This window comes from Eurypyga helias, unplaced genomic scaffold (genome assembly GCF_000690775.1).
Source record: "Eurypyga helias isolate BGI_N326 unplaced genomic scaffold, ASM69077v1 scaffold16170, whole genome shotgun sequence".
In the NCBI taxonomy this organism is placed as follows: Eukaryota; Metazoa; Chordata; class Aves; order Eurypygiformes; family Eurypygidae; genus Eurypyga; species Eurypyga helias.
The window spans coordinates 1-27,102 of NW_010226400.1; the positions used below are offsets into that span (position 1 = coordinate 1).

A 27,102-nucleotide genomic window follows, 5' to 3' on the forward strand; every position below is an offset into this window, starting at 1 on the left:
AAACCATCCTATGATTCTATAAAAAATTTTCATAGGGGAAGAGAGAGAGAATTGGGATTGGCCTCATTCAGCTGAAATTAGATACTCTGGATTTGCTTTAATTACACAAGTGGTTGGTCCTCTATCCTCTGCAGGCACACTAATGAAATCCCTTACTTAGTGAGACACAGAAACTGCTTGGTTTGGTAACAAAAATGTATCCTTGTTAGAAAATGGGATAACCTTCACTTAAACTTATTTCCTGACAGCTATGCTGGTGATAGCTGTGATCAGTAAAACTGGTTCTAGTCAATACCCAGGAGAATAAGTTACTAAAACTATATAAAGAAATGCAGTGTGAGTTTGCATATAGCTAGTTTCATAATTCCTTCTTTTTTCCCCCCCTCTGAATAACTGTCTTGAAATGTAGAAGATGAAAAAAAACCCCACTCCAAAACAAACAAAAGCCATGGGAAAACCAATTTTTGACACTATATCATTAACCTACAAAACTCACTTACCTAAGATAACACTTGGAATTTTCTGCTCCTGGCCTCAAAATAATCGCTTCTGGTGATAGCAGAGGTATAGGGGAGAAACAGCAATCATGCTTAACAAGGGCTTTGGAGCTCCCTTTTTTAATTGTTTTCTTTTTGTTTTTCCTCCAAATGTTGTATGTTGCTAGAAAACTTCCAAGTATGTTTACAGAAATAGAGCAAATGCTCCTATTCCGTAGGCTTTAATGAGATCATGACAGGATGCCAGTCTGTGCCATAGGCTATGAGCCTGTCACTAGTGTGTGTTGTAGAGGCTGTGTGATGATGGAAAGGAATCCCAGGAACTGGATTGTCCCTGGCTTCATGGATGTATATTCTAGCTTTTTAATATATTTGGGGACTTTATGCTATATTATAGAACATGCGCTTCTGTATGTTCTGAATTGGCTTCAGTCTGACGCTTTTTTGAGATCCTCTAAAGGCATCAGTACAAGAGCTTCCAGAACAATGTGAAGCAGCTGGAAAGAAAGGATTCTTCACAGAAGGATTTATAATGTTACTGTGGTCGTTCTGCTTATGTAAAGAGACAAGGGTGCCTTGACCTCTATAGCTGTTTGTCCATAGTATTATGCCTAGTGTTTTCAGCTTCTGAAATATCTTCATATAAAGCATTGCACTGCAGTTTAATTGGAAAGTATTGGGGGTGGAGGGAAGAGCTTATTTTTTTGAGACTAAGAAGGGCAGGCAGGAGATTTCTTCTCCTCCAGACTTGTAGGAGGATTTAGACGGCTGAAATGTTTTCAGATTCTGAAATATCTTCATATAAAGCTGCAGTTTAATTGGAAAGTATTGGGGGTGGAGGGAAGAGCTTATTTTTTTGAGACTAAGAAGGGCAGGCAGGAGATTTCTTCTCATCCAGACTTGTAGGAGGATTTAGACGGCTGACAAATCTCACTAGAAGACTCTAAAAATACTTCCTACTGATGCAGAACACTTCAGACCAGGGATGCTGTAAAGGTAAGCAATATTGTGCTTATTTTACAGTTCAGGGGGAAACTAAGTGGTGGAGTCTTCAAGTCTTGTAGCCATTCAGTAGAATTAGTGGAAAAAATTCCAAACCACTGCTGTAATCATTGGAAGCTTCATTACCTAGGTAAAAGTTGTTTGAAAGAGGTGGAGAATTGGCGCCGTCCGTTCTCTGAATAGTCATCAGTGGTGCAACATCCTTTAAAATCTAATCTTGGGATTTAAGCCTAACAGTGCTCTAACAGTGAGTGTCCTCTGCATACTTTTAAATCTGGCATTTGCTACAATTGGAAGTTATTCTTTGCATTCTGCATATTTAGCTTGTGCCTCCATGAATTTCTATACTGCAAGCAGATAGTCTTTATCAGCATAAATTCTCTGAGGTGTCTCTTGAGTATTCTCATTCAGTTTCTAGTGCAACACCTGAAGGCTTTCAGGTTTGAATTTTCAAAAATAAAAATGCACGTTTGAATGTTAGATTGCCATTAGTACGTTGAACAAAATTGCTCTGTTCAGTATTTATTTGGTAGAGGTTAACACGATTTCATTAATATTAACTAGAGGAGCCCTCTGGCTTTCAGCATGCAAAAAGAATTTTCAACTAAAAATGGCAACTTCATATTCCAAATCGGAAGACGGAAATCTTTCTAAGGCCTTGTGGGTGGTGTGGAAAGCATCAGTTTTGAACGTGTCTCTTCAGCAGCAGCACTACTGTACAGAACTCCCACAAGTTTCTTTGAAAGATTGCTCTCTCTTGTGTTAAACTTCTGACTGTGTAGCAGTGATGAAACACTCGCTGCTGGGTAGTGATGTGAAATTTAGTCAGAAAAATATGTAAAGGACATCATCCTCATCAATTTTTATTAATTCGTAAAACCTAGTGCAAGAGAGAAACATTCCAAAGGGCCCTGGTTTTGTTTTGGTTTTGTTTTTTGTCCTTTGTATCTCATCTGAACTGATGCTGTAGAGGTGGCTTGTTCTCAAGATGTCAACAATATCTATTGATCTGAAACCTCCAGGTTGACAGTTGATATAAACCTGCAGGCAGCAAATACAAGACTTCAGGTTGGCAAGGCAAAATAATAACATAGTTTGATATATGGGAAAGTAATCATGGTCTGAGAAAGAAACTGGGAAATTGCATGCAGGTTCCAGGTAAGAGAATTTTTTGATGGCTTTGCAGCTGGAAGAACAAATACTGTCATACATCAGAAGGAATTTGTGTCTTACGCCATTGAAGGCCAAGTCTGTATATTACCAAAGCCTACATTTACTACCAGAGGAAGCGACAAGTTCCTTCCTTTCTTACGTTGCTGGGAAACACGTTTTGTGAATCTTAATCTTTAGTTACAAAAAATGCAGCTTCTTCCATGAACACCTTTATAAAGGTAAAAAATGGTATAGATAGCAGAGAATGTGAATTTCTGATTCTGAATATTCTGGCTTGTGAATTAAGGGTCTGTGACTCTTTCCAAACTTTGTTTTTGGCTCTTGAAAACTCAACTTCGGTAATACATTTTTACTAGAGATGTAGACATCAGAATGCACTTTGGGATAACTAGAAATACTAGCACAAGTGTTTAGATTTTTAAAATTTTTTTTTCCTGCTAGGTTTCACTGACAAATGTGTTTCAATTGTATTTTTTTCCTCTAATAGAAAATCTTAACAACGTTCCCCCTCCTCCTTTCCCCAAACTTAAAGATGTTGGTCATAGATATTACAATAAAAACACAGAAATCACTGAAGTTAAACCTGCTGTCACTTCATTAAACAAGTGGACAGTGTTTTTGCCTTCCCCCATGTTTTGATAAATAATAAAATGCAGGCAGATACATTGCAAGGAGAGTTGCCCTTGTGCTTTTTTTATTTTTCCTTCCTGAATGAGAAGCAATGATTTTAAAGCTGAAGACATCATCTAGAATGGTGGAAAAATCCATTTTAGGATGAGTGAGAGATTGAGATCAGTGCATGAATGAGATACTGTGATCTCATTTATCTGGGATAGCCATTTCTAGTTCCACAGTACTTCATTTCAAATTGAATTCAAAAAGTGCAGGGCCATACTTGAAGTTACCTTCTATTTCATTTACTGGCTTCCTCTATACCCTGCTGTGTTCAGAATTTCCTGGGAGGGTTATTTTGTTAAACCGCATTTTAAAATTAGGTTAACTAATATTTTTGGGATTCCTGAAGGCAGTTTGCCTGTAATTATTTATAATAAGCCTCTTTTGTTGTTGTTTGCTGGTCTCTGACACCTTTGCCTTTAGATACTTTCTTCTAATAATCGCAGAAGATGAGGAAGAATTTTGAGACAGGTAGTAGCTCTGCTTAGATTTCAAGGCTGGATTCATTAAGAGTCAGCACAGATGCGCTCTGCCAGAAATTGGCAAAGCAGAAAGTATTTTTCATGCGCTTGCCAGTCAGCAGAGTAGACAGACTGTGATCTGAACAGTATCTGTTGCTATTCTGCTAGACTTGAAATTTCATTAGGTCTGAAACTGAAGATCTCTTTGATTAACAGAGTGGAAAACAACAGCATCCATTAAAAGTCTTGCTTTTTACACACACACACTCAAGTCTGTCAATAACTTTAAAAGACACTAAGATTTTTTGATTCCTGTGTGGTGATTTCAGAGATGAATAGAATTTGGTGTCCTGAGTTGATAGCACATTGTTTCTGATAAATCATGCAGCAGATTTTTCTTCAAGGCACCCCCTGGGAGGAAAAGGGAACTTTTTAAAGTCACTAGAGATGAGACTCTCTTTTTCTAGGACTTTATGCTTTGGCCCAAATGATTTGGACGTGCCATGTGCCTTGACCCTTGTTGATCCTTGTTAGGATTTGTAATGAGTAGTTCATATTTACTGTTTACCCATCATAGCAGGCAAAGATGGGAAACAATGAACAATAACTCTTTTGGGTGTATGGGATGTGACATTAGCACTTGTAACGTGCTGTGCAAGAGAAGTGAAGGAAATGTTAGGCTTGCTGTGAAAACAAGAAGTGAAGGAAATCTGGATTGATGGAAATAGCTTTTAATAAAAACAGAGTATTCAGAATGCAAATATAAACTGGTTTTGCTAGTTCTCCCTTCAAAGCACACATAAATCAGTTTTGTAAAAGGAAACCACCTTTAACTTGAAGTATTATGATTCTCATGGCATTTACCAGAATATTTGGTCTGAATATTTTTCTTCTGCAGTAGATCAGAACTTTTCCTTTGTAAACTGAGCCAGAAGTTACAAAACATACACAGTGTTGATCCACTTCCTCCACATGGGACTGGCATATGTATCTCAATCGTGGGCTTCCCCTGAACATCAGAGGAAGAGATGAAAGTATACTTTGTCCTGTGATCATCTGAGCGTCTTTTGAACTTTTCTATTCGTTAAATATCTCTACTAAAAACCTCCTGTAGAAATATGGATCCCAACTGGGGGTTAATTTCATAGGTGAAATGCAATAACCTTGTATGTTTTCTCTTTTCCCTCCTGCACCCACAGACAAGAACTCAAATTGCAAATGAAAATGCAGGCGAAAGTACACACGGCGAACTTGGACGGCATGTCTCCTATCTGTTATCTTGTGACCCAGGCTTTCAAAGCTTAAGAGGTCTTCATTTCTAAAAGAGGCTTTTGATTTCTTGCACTTCAGATGACTTTATACTGTGTTTTCGTAACCCACTGGGATTACAAAGTAATTATTGAGAGCTGTAGATAGCAAGTGTAAGTCAGAATACAAGCACTTTGTTTTTACTACTGCCGCAGGCTGAATCTTAAAGCTGTTTTGCCAGCCCATATGTCATGATTCAAAAGAATGCTGTTAACTTTCAAAAAAATAATAATTTGACAGTGTCACATAAAAAATCAGATTTCCTAAATTGCACCAATTCCTTTTCTGTTGTCTTTTTTTAATAGTTAAAATTTTATCCCTTTTAAAGTGGTGTTTTGTGGGGTGTTGTGGAGGTTTTTTTGTGGTGTGGGTTTTTTGTTTGTTTGTTTTCTGTTTTTGTTTCTCCTATCTGTGTACTCTGTTAGACTGAATGTTAATTCTATTCAACATTTTATTGGGTAGTTACTAAAAGTGTTGGTCCCCGGGCTCTTGGATATGCCAAACAATATTAATACTACATTATTAATTTTAAATATTCCCATTCTTATCTCTTAATGCTGATGTAATTACTTTGCATAGCTATCCAATGCTTTCTTTTGTATTTAGAATACGGAAACTTGTTACACTGAGCAGGAGGGAGTATATATTAGAACTGAGTCTAGTAAGCTTGCTAAATTGAGTTCCCTGTACTGAGATGATGGTTTTTTTAATCCTGTAAGACACTTGACATGAATGTGTAGACTCTTTGTTTTATTCTTCTAACTTTTTAGCACTTACCTTGGCTCTACTTCTTTCAACAATGTGAAACTTAGGTTACTATTCATCTTCTACTATTTAGTCATCTTGCAGACTAGAACATGGGTGATACACAATGTTTGCTGTTCAAGTGACATGCATGGTTGTGTTTTTGCAAGAATATCAATATACCATTTTTGGTTATACTTTTCCTATCTGAACCAGAAAATCAGAAGAAGGAATAGCTTGTACCATCCAAGAAAAAATAATTTCAACATTTGTTCAATAATTTTTACAGAATAGAGACATTAAAGATTATGGTGGAATCTGGTTTCGTTGCTTGAGAACATGCAGTTCATGTATTGGAACAAGCCTTTTTTTCTACTTAAGAATATCACGCTGTAATAGCTATAATAACTCCTTGCAGAGGAGTGTTAAGCACTGCAACAGGTTGCTTGGCAAGTGGTGGTATCTTTGTCCTTGCAGTTTGTGAAGTCAGCCTGGGACAACCTGATCTAACTTTGAAGGTGGCCTTGCTCTGTACAGGAGGTTGGGCTAGATAACCTCCAGAGGTGCCTTCCAACCTCAGCATCTCTGCAATACTGCACTAGTAAGTGGCCTGGAGGAGCTTGCAAATGGCAGAAGCTTCTTGTGCAGGTAATACTCGATGTCTTCTGTGTGTTTTCAAATGCTTCTGTTCTACCTGGAGTACTGCGTCCAGCTCTGGAGCCCTCAATATCAGAAGGATATTGACCACTTGGAGCGAGTCCAGAGGAGGGCCACGAAGATGATCAGAGGGCTGGAGCACCTCTCCTATGACAAAAGGCTGCGAGAACTGGGCTTGTTCAGCCTGGAGAAGAGGAGGCTCCGAGGAGACCTCATTGCAGCTTTCCAGTACCTGAAGGGCGCCTACAAGGGTGCTGGGAGAGGACTTTTTACAAGAGCCTGTAGTGATAGGACAAGGGGTAATGGGTATAAATTGAAATCAGGGAGGTTTAGATTAGACATCAGGAAGAAATTCGTCACAGAGAGGGTGGTGAGGCACTGGAACAGGTTGCCCAGAGATGTTGTGGATGCCCCCTCCCTGGATGTCTTCAAGGCCAGGCTGGATGAGGCTTTGAGCAACCTGGTCTAGTGGAAGGTGTCCCTGCCCATGGCAGGGGGGTTGGAACTAGATGATCTTTAGGGTCCCTTCCAACCCTAACCATTCTATGATTCTATGATACTTGCTCATATCCAAGTAGTGATATTTCCTACTGATCTTCATCTTTTCTATTAGGTGTAGCACAAGGTCATCACAGTTGATTTGCATCAGTTAATGCAAGGGAGGTGGATGCTTGTGGAACTGTAGGGCAAAGTTTAAAGTAATTTAAATACCCCATTTATTTTAACACAAGAAAAAATATTTTTTAAATATCAATGCTGCTTTTATTTTTTGTACAGGAATTACACTTAGTGTTTGAATGTTTTGCATAAAAGAAGATAAGGAATGGTCTCATCTTCTTCACCGTGTAAAGTTATGTCTAGCGTTAGTGACCAGCATCCCTTCCCCATCCTGCCCTATACCCCTCAGAATCGTCTCTTAAAGCATATGCTGGAAATACCTCAGTACAGGTTAGTTGATCCTATATGTGCTGTATAGAAACAGTGGAGAGTGCTTCAAGCCTGCCAACTGCATGGAAGAAGAAAAAATCAGTAGTTCCCCTATACAAACCAGAGGAGTGAAAGTGCCAAGACTTCTGACCTCACACAAGGCAGAATCAATGGATGGTCCCCTGCTTTCAAACCTGCCACTCCAGTTCTGCTTCAGTTGCTCCCTAGGTATTTTTGTGGAGTGATTCGAGCTATTTGCATTTTGTTTATCAATTGTTCCCTTGTGCCCCACTCCAGACTCAACAGTGGGGCTTTTACCAGAATGCCGGGCTGAGGGGTGGCTGGATGTTGTGAGGACAGGCCTCTGTAGCAGGACACCCTGGTGTTGAAGAGCTCTAGAGTCAAGATTCCCGTGGCAGTCTTCCTGCTTAGCTTTAATTTTTTTTGACGTGTGTGTACTGAGTAAATTGATAATACATTGTCACCAATACACTGCTTTCAACTTGCATTATTGTTTTAACCAGTTATCAGGGTATGACAGTATAGGTTGCATATTACAGTTGCTCTCAGAAGCAGAACAGAGTCAGAAGACTTGTCTAAAAGATGGTGAAAGAAAGATATATGTTCTTTTCGGTAAGTATGTGCTAGGAATTTATTAGAGGCTATAAAATGCTGAAATAGAAGACAAAGGAAAAGTTCAGATTGTTTTAATAATTTAATTTTAAGATAAAGATTTCTGTGTGATAACTTGAAGCAATAATTCTTGGTGAGAGAAAGCACATGGGTAGGAATACTGAAGAGCTGTCTTTCTGAGGGTATCCTGTGAAGCACAGAAGAAGATTCTGTGAAGAATGAGACTGGTGAAGTCTGGTTTCCCAATCTGCGGTCTACATCCCTTTTTTACCCCTACTCTTCCCTCCTCAATTAAAAAAAAAAAAAAAAAAAAACCAAACCAAAAAACACCGAAAACCCCAAAACAATTAAAAAGACCTTCAGCCCACCCCCCACCATGGTAATATCAGAGGAGACTGAGACCATGACGTTTGCCTGGACAAGAGGGAGCGGGTGGCCTCGTCTGGTTTGGGTGGAATCATGTACTGACTGCCCAGACCACACAGCGATGGTGATGGAGGCCGCACTTCACAACCTCTTGCTCCCTGCAACACCACATTATGTTTCTCTTTCTATTCCCCACATAGCTGCTCATTTTCACGAAACCTATCTGTCCAGTTGGTTCCCAAGTGTTCTTGAGTGGCTGGGAGGAGAGACAGAACAATCACAAACCCTATCTCAATAAAAGCTAGACTAAAAACACTGCTGCTACCAAAGGAATGACCTGGTTAGATGAGATACTGATATTTGTGTGCTTTTTAGATAAAAATATATAAACTCTTTTTTTTAAGAGGAAGGGTTGAATCATCTCATTGGTCACTTTTCTGCTGCAATCATTATCTCCCTGTCCAATTTCAGGTTTCTTTTTCAAGAGCTTAATTTAGATATTGCACATGTAGTGCTATTCTGTTTGACCCTTGATGACTGTGCCTCTTATGTGTTTATCTGCCCTGAAAGGAGATCGTCCAAGATTTAACACTCTTAAAAGACATCTAAAAGTTATATTCTTTTATTGTGATGATTTTTCCGGGGATAAGCATCTGGAGCTTAAGAAATAGCTAGTGGTGAACTGGGAGTTAAGATTTAGCTTGCTGAACAAGTACCAGGGTTTTTGACTTGACGACAGCTTGCCATGCCTTTAGGAATCAGAGGCCCCCACCAGAAAGCCTATCTTGAATGTTACAGCCGGACTTCTCTCCCTGCTTTCTGGAAGTGTGTTATCTTCACTGCTCTAAGTGTGTAGTATCTTACTGAGGTTTGACTTCAAAATTGCTTCTGTTGGCAGTTTGAAGCGTGATTATGGGGGTATAATCTGAGTCCTGCTGTTAAAGGTTCCTGAGAAGGAAAAGAAGACGTTGCAGATGACACCCTGTAGTGGTATGTAAAACATAATAGAAAGCTGTTTGCAAAAGGGTGGCAGCTGAAATGTTTGTATTATCTGCACTTGTGTTAAGCATTGATCCCCTATGCAGGTGTAAGAGCATGTAACTCAAATGCCTGAGGACGTAGCTCTATGCCTGCAGATTTTTGTGTGTAGTTTGATACACATCACGTCTCCCCACCCCCTTTTTAAATGCAGCACTTTTGTTGTGATAAGGAGGTTTTGGTGGTTTTAACCTCAGTTTTCCTTTGTATTTTGTTGCAGAACTTAATGAATGGCTTCCTAGTTTTGCTGCATAAGAAAATCCTGTCAGTTCAGAGTATTGTGGAAGAGAATTCCTCACCCAGCTGGCTACTCTGGTGCTGTGCTTGTTTAGCTTTTCTTGTCTTTCATACTTCATAAAACAGAAATACAAAAGCTGAGGCACACAAATCTGACTGTTAGGCAAATTGCATAGTAAATTTTATTTATCAGTGTGCTTTCTAGTTGTTCTCTGTGACGAGATATCCAATATGTCAGTTTGAAAAGTGGAGTCCTATGGAGCCCTGTGCAATTTATTTTGGTATGAAATCTCTTGCCAGCTGACAGTCCAGCCCCTGAGCAGTTTCATATCTCGATGAAACTCTCACCTGCTGCTTGGTTGGCATTTGGTACTCTTTCTCAGTTAAATCTTGAATATTCTTCTCACCCCTCCCTGCCTCCTTCTCACTAATTATTCAGCTTGCATGAAGAAATCATGCTATTGAAAGACTTCGCGTCTCTAATCATCTTTAGCTTCTTTTTGTTTGGAAGAAACGTCATGGAGAAACAGACGTTCGGTAATTATGTTGTATGCCAGTTGTGTTGAGGAAATCTGTGCTCTCTTGACTTGCCAATTCTCCTGTCAGCATCTCTTTTAGTGCCTCTTCTGAATGTCTTCTGTGGTTCAGAATCAGGCCATGCCTTGTTTTATTCTGGCATTTCAAGGACAGTTATGATTCCTGTGTTGTTCTTACCAGTCAACATGCTGGAAGATGGCTTTTGTCTTGAAGAGTTGACAGAATATTAGAGGTCTTGAATATGCAGTTGCAGAGGGAAAAGGTATTAGTATCTATCTACAAGTTATAAATCAGAGAACTGAAAAACTTTACAGATTCCTTACTGCAGGATCCAAATGGAGCTTTTTCCACGGTTTTGCAAAAGCAACAAATCCATAGGTAGCTAAGCTTCACCAGTCCAGATGCTTATGGAGTTGCACTTCATTTCCCCTTGCTGATCTCCTTTTCTTTTACAGCTGCAACAAAGTGCCGAGTCCCAGGCTCATGTCTGGATTCCCCCAGTCCAGCCACAGATGTTCAGCAATGGCAGTCGAGTCTTGGGCAATCTCTAAAGCTAGGCTACTTCTGTCAGCTGCATTCCTTTCTCACTCATGGCACTTCTCTTAACCTCCTTGTCTCTCAGACTCTGGTTCTCAGCGTCACATCTCATTTATCGTGTGCTGGTTACAGTCTCCTGAATTGCCTCTTTAATGTCATCCTTACCTGTTTGGGTTTTGTTGGTTTGTTTGCAGTGGGGTTTTTTGTTTGTTTGTTGGGGTTTTTGTGTGTGTGTTTGTTGCTGAAACTAGTTCAGGCTTTGCTTGCTTCCCTGGTCTGAAATAATCTGAATTTCTTCATTAATGAGAAGTACAAGTTACTTTCAGTTCAGTGCTGATTTTCTGGTTGTGTGGGTGTGGGTGGTGTGGTGGTTCCCCCCCCCCAACCCCCCCAATAGTGTTCTGCCAAGGCATTAGACTCTGGTGTCTTAGAAGAGTAGACAAGAAACGGGCAGATATTAATTCAAATTGTGGACTAGAATTTATATTTCCCTTTCAGTTGCTGTAGAAACTGTTTTGTTTGGGTTGGGGTTTTTTTGGTGGTTTTGAATAAGACTCAGCCATCAGATCAATGTACCAAGTTAGGAGGATGGTTTCCTTGGGCTCTCTCTGTGCTTGATGGAGATACAGAGAAGCTTTGCCCTGGAGCAAGGGAGCCATGAAGTGTGAATTCTTTATTCCACACATCTACCCTTGCTCAGCTGGTGGTGGTAAAGACATGAAATGGTATCTGCGATGAGTTGCAATGACTTTGTCTTCTGTTTCTAGAAATAACAGTTGGCATCAAAAATGAAAGAAATTTCCTTGTCTGTTTAGTCTCCATGGAGAATTCTGTACCAGAAGTATAGATGCAGAAATGACATACAAGAAAATATGTGTAATTATAAGTACTTGTTTTGGGCTTAGCAAGGGGAGATAGATCACAAAAACTGTGTACAATAAAGTTTGCATATGTGGGATGTGAGACATTTGATTCCCTTTGTGGTATTGATGGACATACTTTGAGAAGTGAACCAGGCCTCATTTCTTTATTCTGCTTCTTAAGGTTGAGGCAGCTGTAGGGCAGTGGAATAGGTTTATATTTCAAGTGTCAGTGGCCATGGAGGCAGAATTAAAGTAAGCCTTTCTCTTGTAAATAGGCATTTCTTCCATGTAAACAGGTGTTGCGTCCTCCCACTGTGCTTTCTCCTTCATGTGCTGAGGTTTAAGACCACTTACACTTGCTTGACTACAAGATAAGCAAGAAAGTTGTTGAAAACAGGTTTTAAAATTTAACTTGGGGTATTCTTCCTCTGGTGCTCTGCTAATGCTTTATATGCTGACCTAGAAGAGCCACAGTCCGAGGTAATAGGTACTGTAATTCAGTACCTTCAACTGCATTATTTATTTCCTCAGCTGCCTGTTAGTTGTTCGTAGTCCTGGTAAATTAATCAAGTGGCCATGTAATGTAGGCCTTTCTCCTCTGTCAATTAGATCACCTGTACTCTTCATGTGGAGGTGTATGATAAAAAGGTTGGAAACCATTTCACAAGTAAAAACCCCTTGTTCTGTTTTAAAACAGACTTAAAGCAGCGTGTCTTACTCTTCTTGTTATTGCATGGCATAGACAGGAAAAGGCAGTGGAGCTGTGTAGACTCCAGATACCCTGCATAGGACACTGATGGTTGTGCGGTTTTTACAGTAGCATCTGAGAAGTATTGTGCATGGTACTGTACCAGTGCACCGTCTTCACCACACCCCATGCTGCTTCCTCTAATGAATAACTCACAACTTCAATATTAAGGATGTTTTTCAGAGAGAGAGAAAGATATGGAAGAATGCAAGCTCTGTTATTAATTGTTCCTAGAGTGATACCAATAATCAACACTTTGCTTTCAGGAATAGGTTTTAATTTTTGACCTTTTCAGCCTTCAAAAAGTGTATTTTACAGATACACTACAGTTAACATACGTATGCTGTTATGTATGTGTTCCCATGATGTATGGACATGCAACTGTTCATAGTGCTGTCTGTTTTTATGTAGTCCCCGAGATGCTTTATTTGTTTTATTTAAATGGAAAACCAAGTGTTAATTTCTCAGAAGCTTTCTCGTTTTTGCTCCACAGAAACTATCTTAGAGCATGGACACCAGTAAGAAGACAGAGCCCCCTTTATCTGTAGAAATGGTACAACAAAGGGCCAATCCTGATCGCAGTCCTTCAGCATCAATTTATGTTCCAGAGCAAGGTGGCTACAAAGAGAAATTTGTAAATGCTGTGGAAGATAAGTATAAATGTGAAAAATGTCATCTCATCTTATGCAACCCTAAACAGACTGAATGTGGACACAGATTCTGTGAGACCTGCATGAATGCCTTGCTAAGGTACGTTGTTTTGTTGGAATAGAACATTCGGATACCTGTAAATCTTCTGAACTTCTGAAAGTAGTGTGAACACCGTTGTAGGTTTAGGAACACCTTAAACTAATGCCCTGGCTTGAAGCAGCCTTGATTATTTGTTATCGATACACTGGTGCAAACATTTGTGTTCTATTCTGGGTCAGGATGAGACAACTAAGCTTTCCATCACTATTGTTGAAATGGTTATTAAAGTAGTTTAATCCCATGAAGAGAAGTTAAGCAAGAATTTCATTGTCTGGGCTGAGTAGCTATTTCACATGACTGCTAACAAGATGATTTTGGTGTAAAATACACTCAGTTAATCATGGTTGTGCGAGGAAATGAGCCTGTAGAGGCTCCTTAGAGTGATAGTACCTAACCTAGGCTGTGGGCCCAGCCTTACAGTTGAGCGGTGGGACTCCTGGATAAATGTAACTGCTTGTGGAGCATCCTTTCCCCATAACCCTTCTAGCTGTATGTCCTGGGGCTTTGTTTTGTGGATTCCAGTAGCATTAGGAAGGCTGGCTTCTCTGTTACTGAGATGTTTGGGCCAGAGTGTGAAGTGGGTGGGTGAATGTTACAGACATAAAATGAATCCTGAGAGATGCGATCTTTCCCAGTCTAGGTAAGAATAAAAGTGTGATCATTCAAGCAGTATCTAGCTTTTAAGAAGTGTCTGCATCAGTGGAAGTATGTTTCTTTGCCTCTCCATTTTGATGCATTTCTACTGCTCATATTCAGCAGTGTGATTTCAAAACTTGTTCTAATGTTTGGACACTGTTCTGCAAGTTTTTACTCTCCTGGGGTAAACAAGCAGTCAATACTTCCATTTATTACTGGGAAAGCAGAGGTATAGAAGAGATTTGAGCTCACTGGGTGATGCACTCTGGACTACTAACAAAGGTTTTGACTTTGGAAGGTCTTGGTGATCTTCTCTTTACTTTTTGTGACCATCCTCTCTCCAGGTGTTAGTTTATATTTCACTTGGAAATACTGTAATCTCAGGTAGATAGAAATCAAGGCTACATGCAGCATGGCAAAAGAGATTTTGAGGATTATTACTTTTACTCTTTATAATGAGACAGAGTAATATCTGTACTTGGCAAATACATGGGTCTGTAGCTCACTAATCCACTCCTGAGGGTTTTGTGCTGTAGCACATCAAATTTAAAACAACAACAAAAAACCCCACCAGCTTTTCTTTCAATACACGTTCTCAGGCGAGGTGTAGTTTGTATTTAAGAAATGCAGTTATTTCTTTCTGAATATATGTTTTTGGAAGGCTCTTACGTGGTTAATAACAGTGACTGCAGAAGAGCAAACACCTGCCATGCTTGGATGCGTGCAGACGGACAGAGCAGATCCTTAACAGTCCAAACAGTAACAATTCTGGCATGGCTGGAATCTGGGCTTTTTTCCTTCCCTGCTGCGATATACGCACATGTGTGCGTGTTACAGTGCAGCTAGAATATGTGTAATTTTAACTTCCTGACTTTCCAACTGTTACTGAAAAGGACACATGGTCAAGACCGTCTATCACACTGCTCATTATTCATTATTTCACTGTATTTAAGTGCCTGTTGCAAACAAATACTATATTAAAATGAAATGTACAGTTTTTTTTTTTTTTGAGAAATAAAATGTGCCATAAAACTGGAAGCAAAATCATTTTACGTTGTTTTTGTATTTGGCATGAGATTTTTTTCAGTCAGTGTTGATATACTGCTGCATACACACACTGATTACATGCTAGTAGGTTCTGTTCCAGGGTTATTTGAGGACGAAGCGTTGGGAGTCAGTGTAGATAACGCAGTAAAGATGTCTGCTTAGTATGCAGCAGTAGTTTAAAAGAGCGATTGGGATGCTTGAGTGAATTCAGTAAAAGCAAGGAGAGCATGACATTGTATTAAACACTATATGCCCTCCAGTAGATTAGTTCCTCCCCCCCCTCCTTTTTTTTTTACTTAAGAAAAATATTACGCATATTGAATCTGCAGGGTAGTTAAGATGCTCAGAAACATGATGAGATGTAGAATGGTTAGTTCAAGGAGCAGAAGCCAGTGAGATGATTTGAAATAACCATGCTGATTATATGACATAATTGAACTTACTCAGTCTTTTACACTGATTTGCACTGCTGCTGGCAGCTGCAGCTTATGTAGCCTGTCAGCTTTACAAAAGAATTTACCTAGCTTTTACCTAGTGCTTTTCATCCATAGATCCCGGTGCTTTACAAAGGACATCAGTGTGACTGTCCCCATTTTACATGGGGGAAAAAAAGAGGCTAAAAGGAATGAAGGGATTTACACTACAACACCTAGCAGGTCAGAACCAGAAACGGCTGTAGGAACACGTTTCCTACACTCCAGTTTCTATCCACAAAGTGCCCTGCAAGGATCTGTAAGAGCTGCTGAAACCAGAACAGGCTTGAAGGAGGTGGACATAAATACTTTTTTACTTTAAAAGGCTGTATAATTGACTGTCAGAGAAAGTAAAGTTTAATTAGGTGTTGTTTGAAAAAGGACTGGATAGTTGGAGAGACAGTATTTTGCCTGTTGCAGATACTGTAAAATAGGGAATGAATTTTGCTGCCTTGAATAAAATGACTGTTCAGTTGGCTGGAGGCATTGTGGTGGTCCTATTTCCTTGGGAATGCCAGATACAGTCCATTGAAAACTCAATGTTCTTTTTTTTTTTTTAAATGTTATCTCATAATGAACTGTATCCACTTTTAATGCTTTTTAAAATGTATTGAATAATCATACCTCAAAGTGCCTCATAAATTGAATTTTTTTTTGTACTACTAAAAAATCAGATGGGTTAAAATAGTTTTTCTGTTTTCTTTTCCCTCTAGTTCTTCTAGTCCAAAATGTACAGCGTGTCAAGAAAGCATAGCAAAAGATAAGGTACTGCTAAAACTGTTTCTTATTCAAGAGTATTTAATTGTGTGGCATACATAATATGTGTTACTGCTTTGGGGAATTATTTCATAAGCCTAATAAGCTACCTGAGGAAGACAATTTTGTTATAAAACCTAAACCATGCATTTTATATAGAAAACCAGCTCATTTTTACTGTCAACCACACAGCAGAAAACATGTCAGCTCCAACCCTAATGGTCTAGCCAAGTGTCACATCTTGTTTTCATAGTTGGAAGCTGCAGCAGCACATTGCAGTTGTCTTCCCATCAGCTGGGAGGATGGTAAGAAATATTGTATCTCCTGTAGATGCAGAGATGTGACAGGTCTAAGCAAACCTGACTCCTCATTTGGCTCTAGACCAGCGTGCTGTTTCATTGATCTGTTTTACACTGTGGTGTTCTGTGAACCACACTGGAACCAGGACAGTGTGGAGTTACAGTAACTGTAATAGAAACAGATTCTTGTTATATGGGTAAGTTATTTGACTGATAACCTCTTTGCTATATTTCACAGCAAAACTTTGTGTTGCCTTTGAAAGGTTGAGGATAGAGCAAATTCTTTTTGACTTAATACATGGCTTATCCAGTTTTTACATGAGATTTTTCTGAAGTGTTCAGTAAATTCTTTGTGTTAGTAGTCTTTTCTGCCTAAATAAATACTTGTAATAGTAACCATTTTCATGAAAGGGTTAGTGAATACATTAATCTCTCCTTATCTTAACACAAAATAGTTCTCTGAACAGTGTCAGAGTAATCCAGTTTTGACACAAATGGGCTCTCCAGGAGCTCAGACCAATAATTATGATGCCTACTTCATTTGTCATTCTCACTCTGACTTTCTGGCTCCCAATATACAGAAATATGTACATTTGTTATGAAACTTCAAACATCTCAAACAGGAGGAGGAGAAGGGCAGTGTATATTAAGTACATTTTAGACGACTTTTCATGAAACTGGAAACCTCTCTCTTTCCATAGAATGCTGATGTCCAGAATCACTGAATAGCTTTTAAGGCAGTCTTGAAAAAACTGCTTAAAAATAATCTTCTTACATTTAACTTCAGCCAACAAAACTGCCTAGTACTCCTGTGAATTAGTTTGCCAAAGAAGTACTGGCAGTTGATTATTTAAATGAGATTTGTTGAATCATTAGACTTCACATAGGCATCTGAAAAGTAAACAGAGATCAGTGACCTGTGTCCGATGAGATTGGATGAGGATGGTTGCGGCGTTTTCTTCTTCACTGGTACTGGGGCTGGATTCATGATGGCTGTGGACAAATCTGATCAAGATTCTTTGTAGCTGTTGTTAAAGGTTAGCAGGCAGAACTATTCCACAATTACAGTCACCTTGCAGTGTGCGCTGTCTCACAGAACTCTGTCAGAGAAGTAGTCCTAGGGTGGGCTTGGTCCTTTGGTATTTCTTAATGGTCCTGAAAGCAATTGCAAAGTAGCTAGAAGTTTTTATCCCTTTGTTTTGGACTTCAAAATAGTAGTAATGGTCTTCAGTCCTCATCCCTGGTTCCTGCCCTTGGCAGTGGGGTGACTTGAGCGTGCGGTTATGCTTTTGTGGGCTGTCACCCATGAAAGGTGAAAAATCCAAACCCTAAGATTGCTTATTTCTACCTTTTTGCAGTTCTGTTAGACACAAAAATTGCTGGAAAGGCTTAGAAACATTAGAATAGAGAGAGATGGCTAAAGCCTGATTATCTGTGAAATAATAAACCTCCTCCAGTCTAAGACCTTAGAAAATGTCCTTAATTGCGTTACACTGAAGTGCAAGTAGGTGTCCCAACTAGCCAGTCTTGTCACTGGGGGACTGTCTTCCATTAAATCCTTCCTCTGAACCACTCTGCGTTGGCTCTTGTTGTTTTGTCTTACGGTATCATGGCTGACACATTACCTTCCCAAACAGCATAGAGAGATCTAACTTAGGCAGTCCTATTGTTGGTAAGCAAATAGCAAAATATTTAGTCTTTCCTTGTACCTTTCCCTTTATTGTATTTCTAGTAAAAATGAAATGGTAGTAGAGCATCTGTCCAAATATTCTCTTTCACTGGGCTGCCTCATAATGTCGTAGTGGAAGTATTTCAGTGATGTGCACATTCAAGAAAAGTTGAATGGTAGGATTTTATTTCTGGCAGATAAAGCTAGAATTCAGTGACGCTGCAGTAGACAAATTCCATGACTTCTACTTTATTTGAATGTGCATATTCTTGAGTGGTTTTAAATTTCTAAAATGACGTGGTTTGGGGTTTTTTTTTTTTTAGGTATTTAAAGATAATTGTTGCAGGAGAGAACTACTTGCCCTTCAAATATACTGCAGAAATGAAAACAAGGGCTGTAAAGAACAACTGTCTTTGGGTCAACTACTGGTACGTAAGCTAACATAGTCATAAGCTTCCTTTTGAGTTAAAGAATGAGAAGAAATCTTGTAAATTAAAACCCCAGTCCATTTCTCTTGACTTGAAGCATGCTAGCAGTTGTGATTTATAAATGTCAGAATAGAGTGAAACTGTTTTGAAACTCAGCTTTTTCGATGAGCTATAAGGAAGTGTAGTAAAAAAGTCATGTGATTGTGTGGCACTAAAGCTTGGGAAGTGTAAGTGCATGAAGAAAAATGAGAATTGGAGGGAGAACTAAAATAGGAAAAAAGTCTAGATGTGTGCTTTACAAATATAAAAAAACTTGAATTGTTATGGTATGTTTTTATTATTATTTACCAGTCTTAATCCTCTCTGTAAGTGGTCATTTGTGTGTGGAGTTAAGCCTTTGGCTTCTCCCGACTTGTACAAAATCACATAGCAGTAATCCAATAATTGAACAGTGGGAAGGTATGGCTACACAGCAGTCTGCAGAGAGATGTGTAGGTACTCGCTTTGAATGAGCGAGCTCAGGTACTTAAACACAGATGCTGCTTTAAGTTGTTTGTGTGGAATAATATACCTTGAAAAAGAATGCTTACCTTTTGTTTAGATAGCCAGTGTGGAATTTTGGGCTGTGTTAGAATGCTTTTGGTATAAAAGTAGCTTTGTACATCTATAACACAGTGGAATCTGCTGTCTAGGTAAGGGAGTGTAAAGTCAGAAATGTATTCCTGAGTAGATTTGGTTAGTGTTTGCTCTTTGCACAGTATAGTGCACAAAATAACCTTGCTTACATGGGTTCTGAAGTTACTTAATGTGGGATGTCTTCAAAGGATAGAAGACATGGAGAAAACTTAGTTGGGTTGACTATTTTGGGGTTTTTTTGATCTTTCAGATGCATTTGAAAACTGATTGTCAGTTTGAAGAACTCTCATGTCCTCGTGCCGACTGCAAAGAAAAAATACTGCGAAAAGATTTGCCAGACCATGTAGAGAAGACCTGTAAATACCGGGAGACAACCTGTAAATACTGTAAAAGCCAGGTCCCAATGATTATGTTGCAGGTATGGTATTTTCTTGTGTATATTGAACAAGATTCCATGTATTAATGTGGAATAATAACTTCTTGTGTTTGCATGTAGCTGCCAGTAGGGCCTCTCAGCCAGAATTAGTAAGTCAAAAAAGAAAATAGGCTGACTTTCAAAACATGGGGTTATTTTTCTGTGAAAACACCAGCTACTGCATTAACTGGGAAACATTTTCTTTTTTCCTGATGTTCAGGTACTGCATTAAAAAAAAAGAGACCCACTGCATAATATTGATACAAAAGTAATTTTTGCTATGCTTTTTTGTTTTGCTTCAGTTGATACAATGTAGTTAACTACCTTCATAACAATTAAATGTTGTGCAGGAAAAGCAGAAGCATAGCAATTACCTGGAGAAATAGCATCGTCCTATCTCAGCCTTCTTGTGATCTGTTAGCAGAGAAAAGGAGGAAACGATGTGAAAAGAAACTGTGCCTTGCAAATAGTGTACATGAGGGGCCTAGGCAGAGCTACTGCTGTTCCTGGCATGCGAGTAGCTTGTCTGAGCAGCAGCAGCGCGTTGTGAGTTAGAAGTGTAGAGTAGGGGTTCGGAAAGTCATGCTTACTTTACAGGTAGAGTTGTAACTTGACGGTGTTTGTGTTTGTGCCTTGAACTGTATTATGCTGAATCTCTCCTGATGTAATTTTAACATTTTTAATTCTTTTTACATGGTTTCCACAGTTTGACAGTTTTGGATTTCAGACCTTCTTAGCATAGCAGGAGTGATGAGAACTCCATTTTCATTTGTGTTCTTGTGTATTGTTTGTCAGGTGTAGTCTTACAAAGAACAAATGCTTTTCATCATCGCTTACGTAGAATCTCACCAAGTTCTGATTTAGATCTGGCTTTCAGTTATTTGAGTGTGTGCTTGCAGGTGCTGGTTCTTCAGTAATTGTGCGTTACCTGGCATAAGGTGACTGAGATGTGAAAATACAGTGTAAACTTTAATTTTCTCTGTGTATTTCTTCTTGAACATTCTGATACGGAGGTGAAACTGTGTTTAGTTAGATTGTGGATGCTGTTCTCTCAGAATTTTCTTTAGGCTGGGATTTGATGGGAGGCAAAGAGTGATATTAAGAAATGTGTGGTGTCTTACCAGCCAGATCAGTGAGTATTAAATATGTCTTGTTATACAAACTGGGTTTCCATATCTAAGCAAGATTCCTTGTAGGCAGTTTCTTTTAAAAGGACCGTATAGTTAAATTTTTGAGAGTCTGAAATTATCCTTATGTTTTGAAGAACTTAAACTAAAACTGTGTTCTAAGAACTCTCTTTCTCATCACATGTTTATGGATTTAACACGTATGAGATCCTTGAACTAGTGGTAGCTTTCAGGATACTCAGAAGCTGAGACAAGTTTTAGTCTATCAGATTTCTAATTGACAGCAAAACCTATTTGAGACATACTTGCTGGGAACAAGAATCGCCTGTTGCTCTGAAGTACAGAAAAAGCATGTTTGTAAATAAAGTAACTGTTCTCCAATATCTTAAGTGGTGAAACTCGGAGTTACTGTAAAAGGTAATAGAATTGGCTTATCCAGAGGGCCAAAGAGATTTGTTAAAATGTTGTTTTATGTTGAGATGTCACTGTTTTGATTGCATTAAAGTTGGTACTCCTTTTCACCTGCCTTTAAAAGTACTAAACAAATCTGCATTTGTAAATCAGAACATTTCCAAGGAGTGTTACATGTTCTCAAATTATCATTGGCTTATATGTTTCAGTACATAGAAAAAAAAAGAGATAGTTTTGCTTCCATGCTGCTTTAAGGGTGCAGAAAGCTCCACAGTTAGAAGATTGGCTGCTATTTTAATTTTTTTTTTTCTCCCTAGATTTTTAAAAGTTCAGTGTTTATAGAAATGCAGATGGCTTTATTTTTTGTGGCCTGATAAAATGTTACCTCATTGTACTTAAGTAATGAGAATCAGAAGCTTAATGAGACTGTATGTATGAATGTAAAGCTCCTTTTGACTTCTCCTTGGAGTTTTGTCACCCAGAGCTTGAGTTCATCACTAGCTTCTGTAGCCCAAAACTTTCTCTAATGTAATCATGGCTGAAGCAGGCCACAGTGACTTGAACTGAAAACGGAGATAGAGGGAGCGTACCGAGAAAAAGGGTATGCAAATGGAAACAAAAATAACTTTACCGGAGTACGTATGGTTCATGTCTTCATAGAATCCCATGACCCATGGGGTAGGAAATCCCCGTTGTTGGAGGCAGGCTCTTTAACGAGCAGTGTTGGTACGGTTTTATTTAGATTGCCTTGGTCTTGCCTGCACTGTCACTAGGTCACTGAACTTCTTTATTTCTTTTCTTTTGTTTAAACCATCTAAAAAGCTGGGGATGTCTTTGGTCACAAAGCTACCTTTTCCATCTTGTAACTTGTAGCAAATGAAGATGTGGCATTGTTAAAATGGATATTGGTAGCCTGAAACGCTTCTGAATTATTGTATTTTTCTGTGGATAATTCACAAAACTTCGTGGAAGTGTTTTTCCTATAAAACTGATACTTGGGCTGTAGTAGTATGACACACATCTGGAATGACAGTGTTGCTTAGTGCCCTGGCTCTTCACTGCCACCCTGGCCACAAGAAAGCTGTCCCAGGCGGACCCTGCCAAGGCATCTGGACTCTGGCGTCTAGTATTTCAGACTCAGCAGTCTGAAATACCCCTGGGGAAGGCACAGGACATTGTCCTCTTGCCCCCTTGTTGCTGCTCGATGCCCAATGGGCACAGCCATATTAACGTACTGCCTGCCGCTCACTTGTGCCAGCGGCCCTGCGTGTGGTGTCACCCATGTCTTACGCTGCATTTGGTGTTTGGTTTTGTGTGCTCGACTGCATGAATTTAGCTGATCGGTGGGAAGAGGATTCCGCCGCTGGAATGGGATTAGGCCAACGTCTCCTGAAGTCATTGGAAAGTCTCCCCTTGGTGTCAGTGGGTGGGCGCTGGGATGTGGAGTGAGGAGGAGAACTGGAGAGAGGGTGGAAAAGTTGGATGTTGCCTTTTTATGATGAACCGGGAGTCGGTGGCATAGCCTTTGCGAAATAGTTTGGATAGGTTAGAGAAGAGAGTGAGTTAAAATTAGGGAATGAATGTTAGAAGGGAGTATTATTTTTTGAGTTTTGTGGTTGATAAACCATTAAAGAAGTTTGTAGGGCAGTAGGCTCTCAAAGCTGCGTGGTAGTGATGTCTCTCTTTAGCCCGATTTACAGATGTGTTCGGAATGAGGGGGGCCTGGGTCTGGTTCTTGAGTCTGAGCAGAAATGGTCCTATGGGCCGTTGCCACAGTCACCCTGGCAGAGGATCCTCTGGGGAGAGATGTGTTCAGTCCGTTAGCATCGCTCCTGGTTGGGTATCCGTGTCCTGGTGGGGAAGGACTTGAGGGTAGCTCCTCACCCCTGCATTTTGGGAGGCTGTCCCAGCTCTCTGGCTAAGGAACACCATGCTTTCTGTTGCTGTGGCTGGCAGAGTGTACTACACCAGGTGAGCTAGCGCGAGTGGGAAGGATGGCAGGGTAGACTTGCGTCAGGACAGCGTACCTGGCGCTCTGCTTTTGAAAGCGAGGTATGCTTTTCCAAGTATTTGTGAATTTATGACAGTCCTGAACCAAGGCCGTTCACATCCCTGAGCCTGGGTCTCCTTTAAGTCTTGGTTTTGTTTCAAAAAATAGACATCATTACTGGGCAAAAAAGGCATGCTATGTGTTCTTTTTCTAACAGGCTTATAAATCTAGACCTTTGTTTCCTTTGCTTCTCTTAACAAACTGTTTGATTTCTGGTATTTTCAGGTTGAATGGAACATGTCACTTTGACATGAAATTAAATTCTTTTTTTTTTTCCTGATTTTTGATTTTGTTGAGAAAAACTGAGAAGAAATCTAAATTCAATTAGCTTGGGCTTGATTTGCTTCCCTCCCTATGGTGATATGGTTTGACAGCTATAATGAAGTATCTGTGTCATCATCTAGCTTCAGATCAAAATTCCATCATGATAAAATTTCAACATCTCTTTGATCTTTGGGTATATAACAGTGAGACAGTATCAGATGGTTTGGAATCAAAAATAGAAACGAATTGGAAGGGGAATATCCACGTATAGGAAAGAGAGATGCTCTAAGAATGCATAATGTATATTTCTGAAGACCTTTTCCATGCACAGTATGCCCTTATTAAAAAGCACATCTGCAGTAGTTCTGATGGCTCCTAAAGATGCCCATTTTTGTGAGTAATTCTTGGGGGAGAAAACTTGACTTTAATGTTTCACTGTTCTAAGTAACAACAATAAAATGGGAAGCAAATAGATTTGCTCTGCATGGGAAAACACAAGGAAGTCCTTATTTTTGCTTTTGAGTATCAACACATCTACTGAAAGCATAAACTCATGTTTGAACAGTTGCAATTCTGTAACTTCGCACAGTTAGGATAAACACTGAAAAAAAAAATCTTGTGTGTTTTCTTTTTCTACTGTAGGATGCTTTCCTTTGCAGGTAAGTCCTCTCTATAATTTCAGAGTAAGAGTTGATTTGTGGTTTGTTTTGCTTTTTCCTCTGTAGAAACATGAAGATACAGACTGCCCGTGTGTCATGGTTTCATGTCCTCATAAATGTAGTGTTAAAACACTCATGAGGAGTGAGGTAAGAAGTCATGCCCAGTGTTGTGCTGAAAAATTGAGTAATTTTTTTTAGTAAGATCTCGCAAGAATTTTGCCAGAAGCCATTTCCTTATTAAAATGTGAGATCTAAAGAAAAGCTTTTTCTACCACACAGTTAAGTGTGATAACACTCAAATATTCTTAATGATTTCTTGAAAAACTATTTAAAAAGAAATAACTTATTAAAGAAATAACTTATTAGTTTTGTTTCTTTATTACACTTGGCTTGCCCAAGATTAACGCATGTCTTTCTGCTTTCATTTTTACTGGCTCTCCCCCTTCCCTTCCCCCATCTGAAGCATGTGTTGAGCACAGTTGAGCAGCATCCTAGGGTAGTTAGCTTATATTAAAACAGAAAGAGACAATTAAATTTTAGTGAGTAAAAACTAGAAAAATCATATAAATGTGTAGAATCTTTCTGTGGAAAAACTTAAATTATGATGAAATCTGTTAAATTTGGGAAGAAATATTAACTGACACTTAACGAATTACTGTAAGATACAGGGTAACGTACATTCCAACAGCAGGTGCAACAACACGTACAAGTTTCTCTTAATGTATAAAAGCTGCAGTAACATATAGACCAGATTAAAAAAAAAAAATTGAAACTTGTCTTGTTTGAACAGGTTCATGTTCTTGTACATTAAAAGATATAAGTAGCATCTGTCAAAGTTGATGTGTGTTATTTTAACCTAAAAATAGAACTTATCAGTGATGGGGAAGAGCTTATTTAAGTCTCAGCACTCTGTAAGCCTCACTTAAGAGAAGTTAAGTTTCTGATCTGAGGATAAGCTTTTCTCTTTTCACTGATACTTTGAGTTGGATTCGTACTATTTTTCAGTCACACTTAGAAATTATTAATCATGTGATAGTGAACAAGGCACATAAGGCACCTGCCAAGCACAGGGGTAGTTTTTCCCCCCCCAAGATAATGAAATACAAAATATGATAGATATTCCATACATACGAAGAGAAAAAAGTGTATACTGAGCCAATTCTATTAGTGCTTACTTCTGAGTTTACATGCTGGTTCTGGAGCACTTGGGCATATTCTTAAATCTCGACTTCAGCAGTTGCTTTGAGAGGAGGTATATCTGAATGCGAATAAGAATTGACCCGTTAAAGCCTGGGTCGTTACACAGACAGTAGAATTGGGTTCTGAAACCATTGGTAGGATCAGAAATTTTAACAGTCATCTTGCCCTGCATCATCTGTTGCTGTGTGTTGCTTAATTTTTTTCTGATACTGTGAAAATGTATATATTACTTAGCTGCATGGCTAGGGACAATGACTAACGCAGAAAATGGGAAAATGCCTGCTTAACAGTTTGAGAAAATTCTGTAGTGGATATCTTTTTGGAGAATAAAAGGCAATTTGTCATGTTTAATTCATAACTCTTTGGCAGAGTTCTAGTTTTGAGAAGTTGAAAACGTGGCATTTTTGTAAAACCTATTATACCACATGTCTCCTTCTTATTTGGTCATTTTTTTATCTGAACCACGTGTCTTTTGAAACTATACTGTGGATTTCTACACATAGTGTTTAGAACGTAATAGGTTGTATATCAGAGAGGAGTGACCGCTTGCATCTTGGTACCAGATTTTAAAGACCATCCAGTCTGTTCCAGAGTGACACGTTCAAAGCAGAATTGGCTCACCACTTCTGTCCCCGGAGGTGGATGAACAGAGTCATGTGAGGCTTATGGTGTGGGAATTTCAAATGGGATTTTGAAACCCAGAAGAGTGATGCCAGCTGAGGAGCTAGACTCTAGCTCCTCTCTGCTTTGTGGGAAATACAAACTGCAGATCCTGGTTTTGAGGAGTGTTTGTTGCACTAGCCTTTCCAAAAATGGCTCTCTGCTCCAACTTTTAGGCAGCTGTTGCATCCAGCTGCTGCCCACTGTGCTGCAATGGCTGCTGTCTATGTATATGCTTGTCTGAATTGTTTTATTTTTAAATGAAAAGTGGTCTGTGCTCATAATAATCCAAGATATTGGAATAAAACTCAATCTGTGAAAAATGCAGGCATTTTACTAATCAGTTTTAATCCTGTGTACTGCATTTTTTTTTTTTTAAAGTTACCTAACTGTACCTATTCTAAACTCTGTCTGTTTCATGCAGTACTTGTTTAGTCCTTTTTGTGTGATTTAACCATTAAACTTAGGCACGGAGAATTGCATGTTATGTTTTGAAAATTTGGTTCATCATGAAATTAGGATTAGAAAAAAAAAATGTACTTTGCTACAGTGAAACTGCTCTTAAGACTTGCGGAGAACACCAGTTAAAAAAGATGAATTATTGAGAAAAGATTAGTCATTCACTCAAGTCAAATGAAATCACATAAATAATTGTAGAGTGTGTTCTTTTTGTTTGCTTTTTTTAAATTGGGTTGCCTATTGAAATAGTCTTTAGCAGAAGTTTCACTGTATATTAAATGTATCACACTGTATACTGTATTGGCATGTGCGTGTGGTTTACATATGTGTATATATAGTATTTGCACTTTAGGTCAGACTGGAGAAAATATACACACGTGTACTGTATGTTCTGCGAATGGCACACAATACAAACCTGATAACCTGTGCCCTTTGTGTTTGAGCATTAATCGTGCAAACGTCTTTTGCCAAAACTCACATTTTTTTCCTATTGCAGTTGAATGCACATTTGTCAGAATGTATTAATGCCCCAAGTACCTGTAGTTTTAAGCGTTATGGCTGCACTTTTCAGGTCAGTATATAACAATTATACTTCCCAATTGATGAAAGTCTGCAAATAGAACCTATCTCTTTGACGTGAAAGTTCTGGACTTCTTTAGTGTCGGTTAAGAAAAAGTCATCCAGTTGCACCAAGCGATTATGCAGCAGGTGTTTGGGTTTGCATTTTAAAAATCAACAATATAAAAAGCCCACACATTCC

At 39.0% G+C, this 27,102-nt stretch overlaps 1 protein-coding gene across 3 annotated transcripts in view; it reads left to right on the forward strand.

Moving 5' to 3' along the window:
• The first annotated feature begins 12,891 nt into the window (after nt 1-12,891).
• The window catches only part of TRAF3 (TNF receptor-associated factor 3), a 28,032-nt gene continuing 13,821 nt past the window's right edge, over nt 12,892-27,102 (forward strand). Inside the window, exons 1-6 of one of the 3 annotated variants that reach the window (XM_010153034.1) lie at nt 12,892-13,153; nt 16,023-16,074; nt 18,357-18,461; nt 19,348-19,515; nt 24,090-24,170; nt 26,839-26,913. In XM_010153034.1, coding sequence (XP_010151336.1) covers nt 12,912-13,153; nt 16,023-16,074; nt 18,357-18,461; nt 19,348-19,515; nt 24,090-24,170; nt 26,839-26,913 — 723 coding nt within the window. In that variant the 5' untranslated portion in view covers nt 12,892-12,911. The remainder of the gene's footprint in view (nt 13,154-16,022; nt 16,075-18,356; nt 18,462-19,347; nt 19,516-24,089; nt 24,171-26,838; nt 26,914-27,102) is intronic. The other 2 variants (XM_010153040.1, XM_010153048.1) reach the window with 2 other exon arrangements.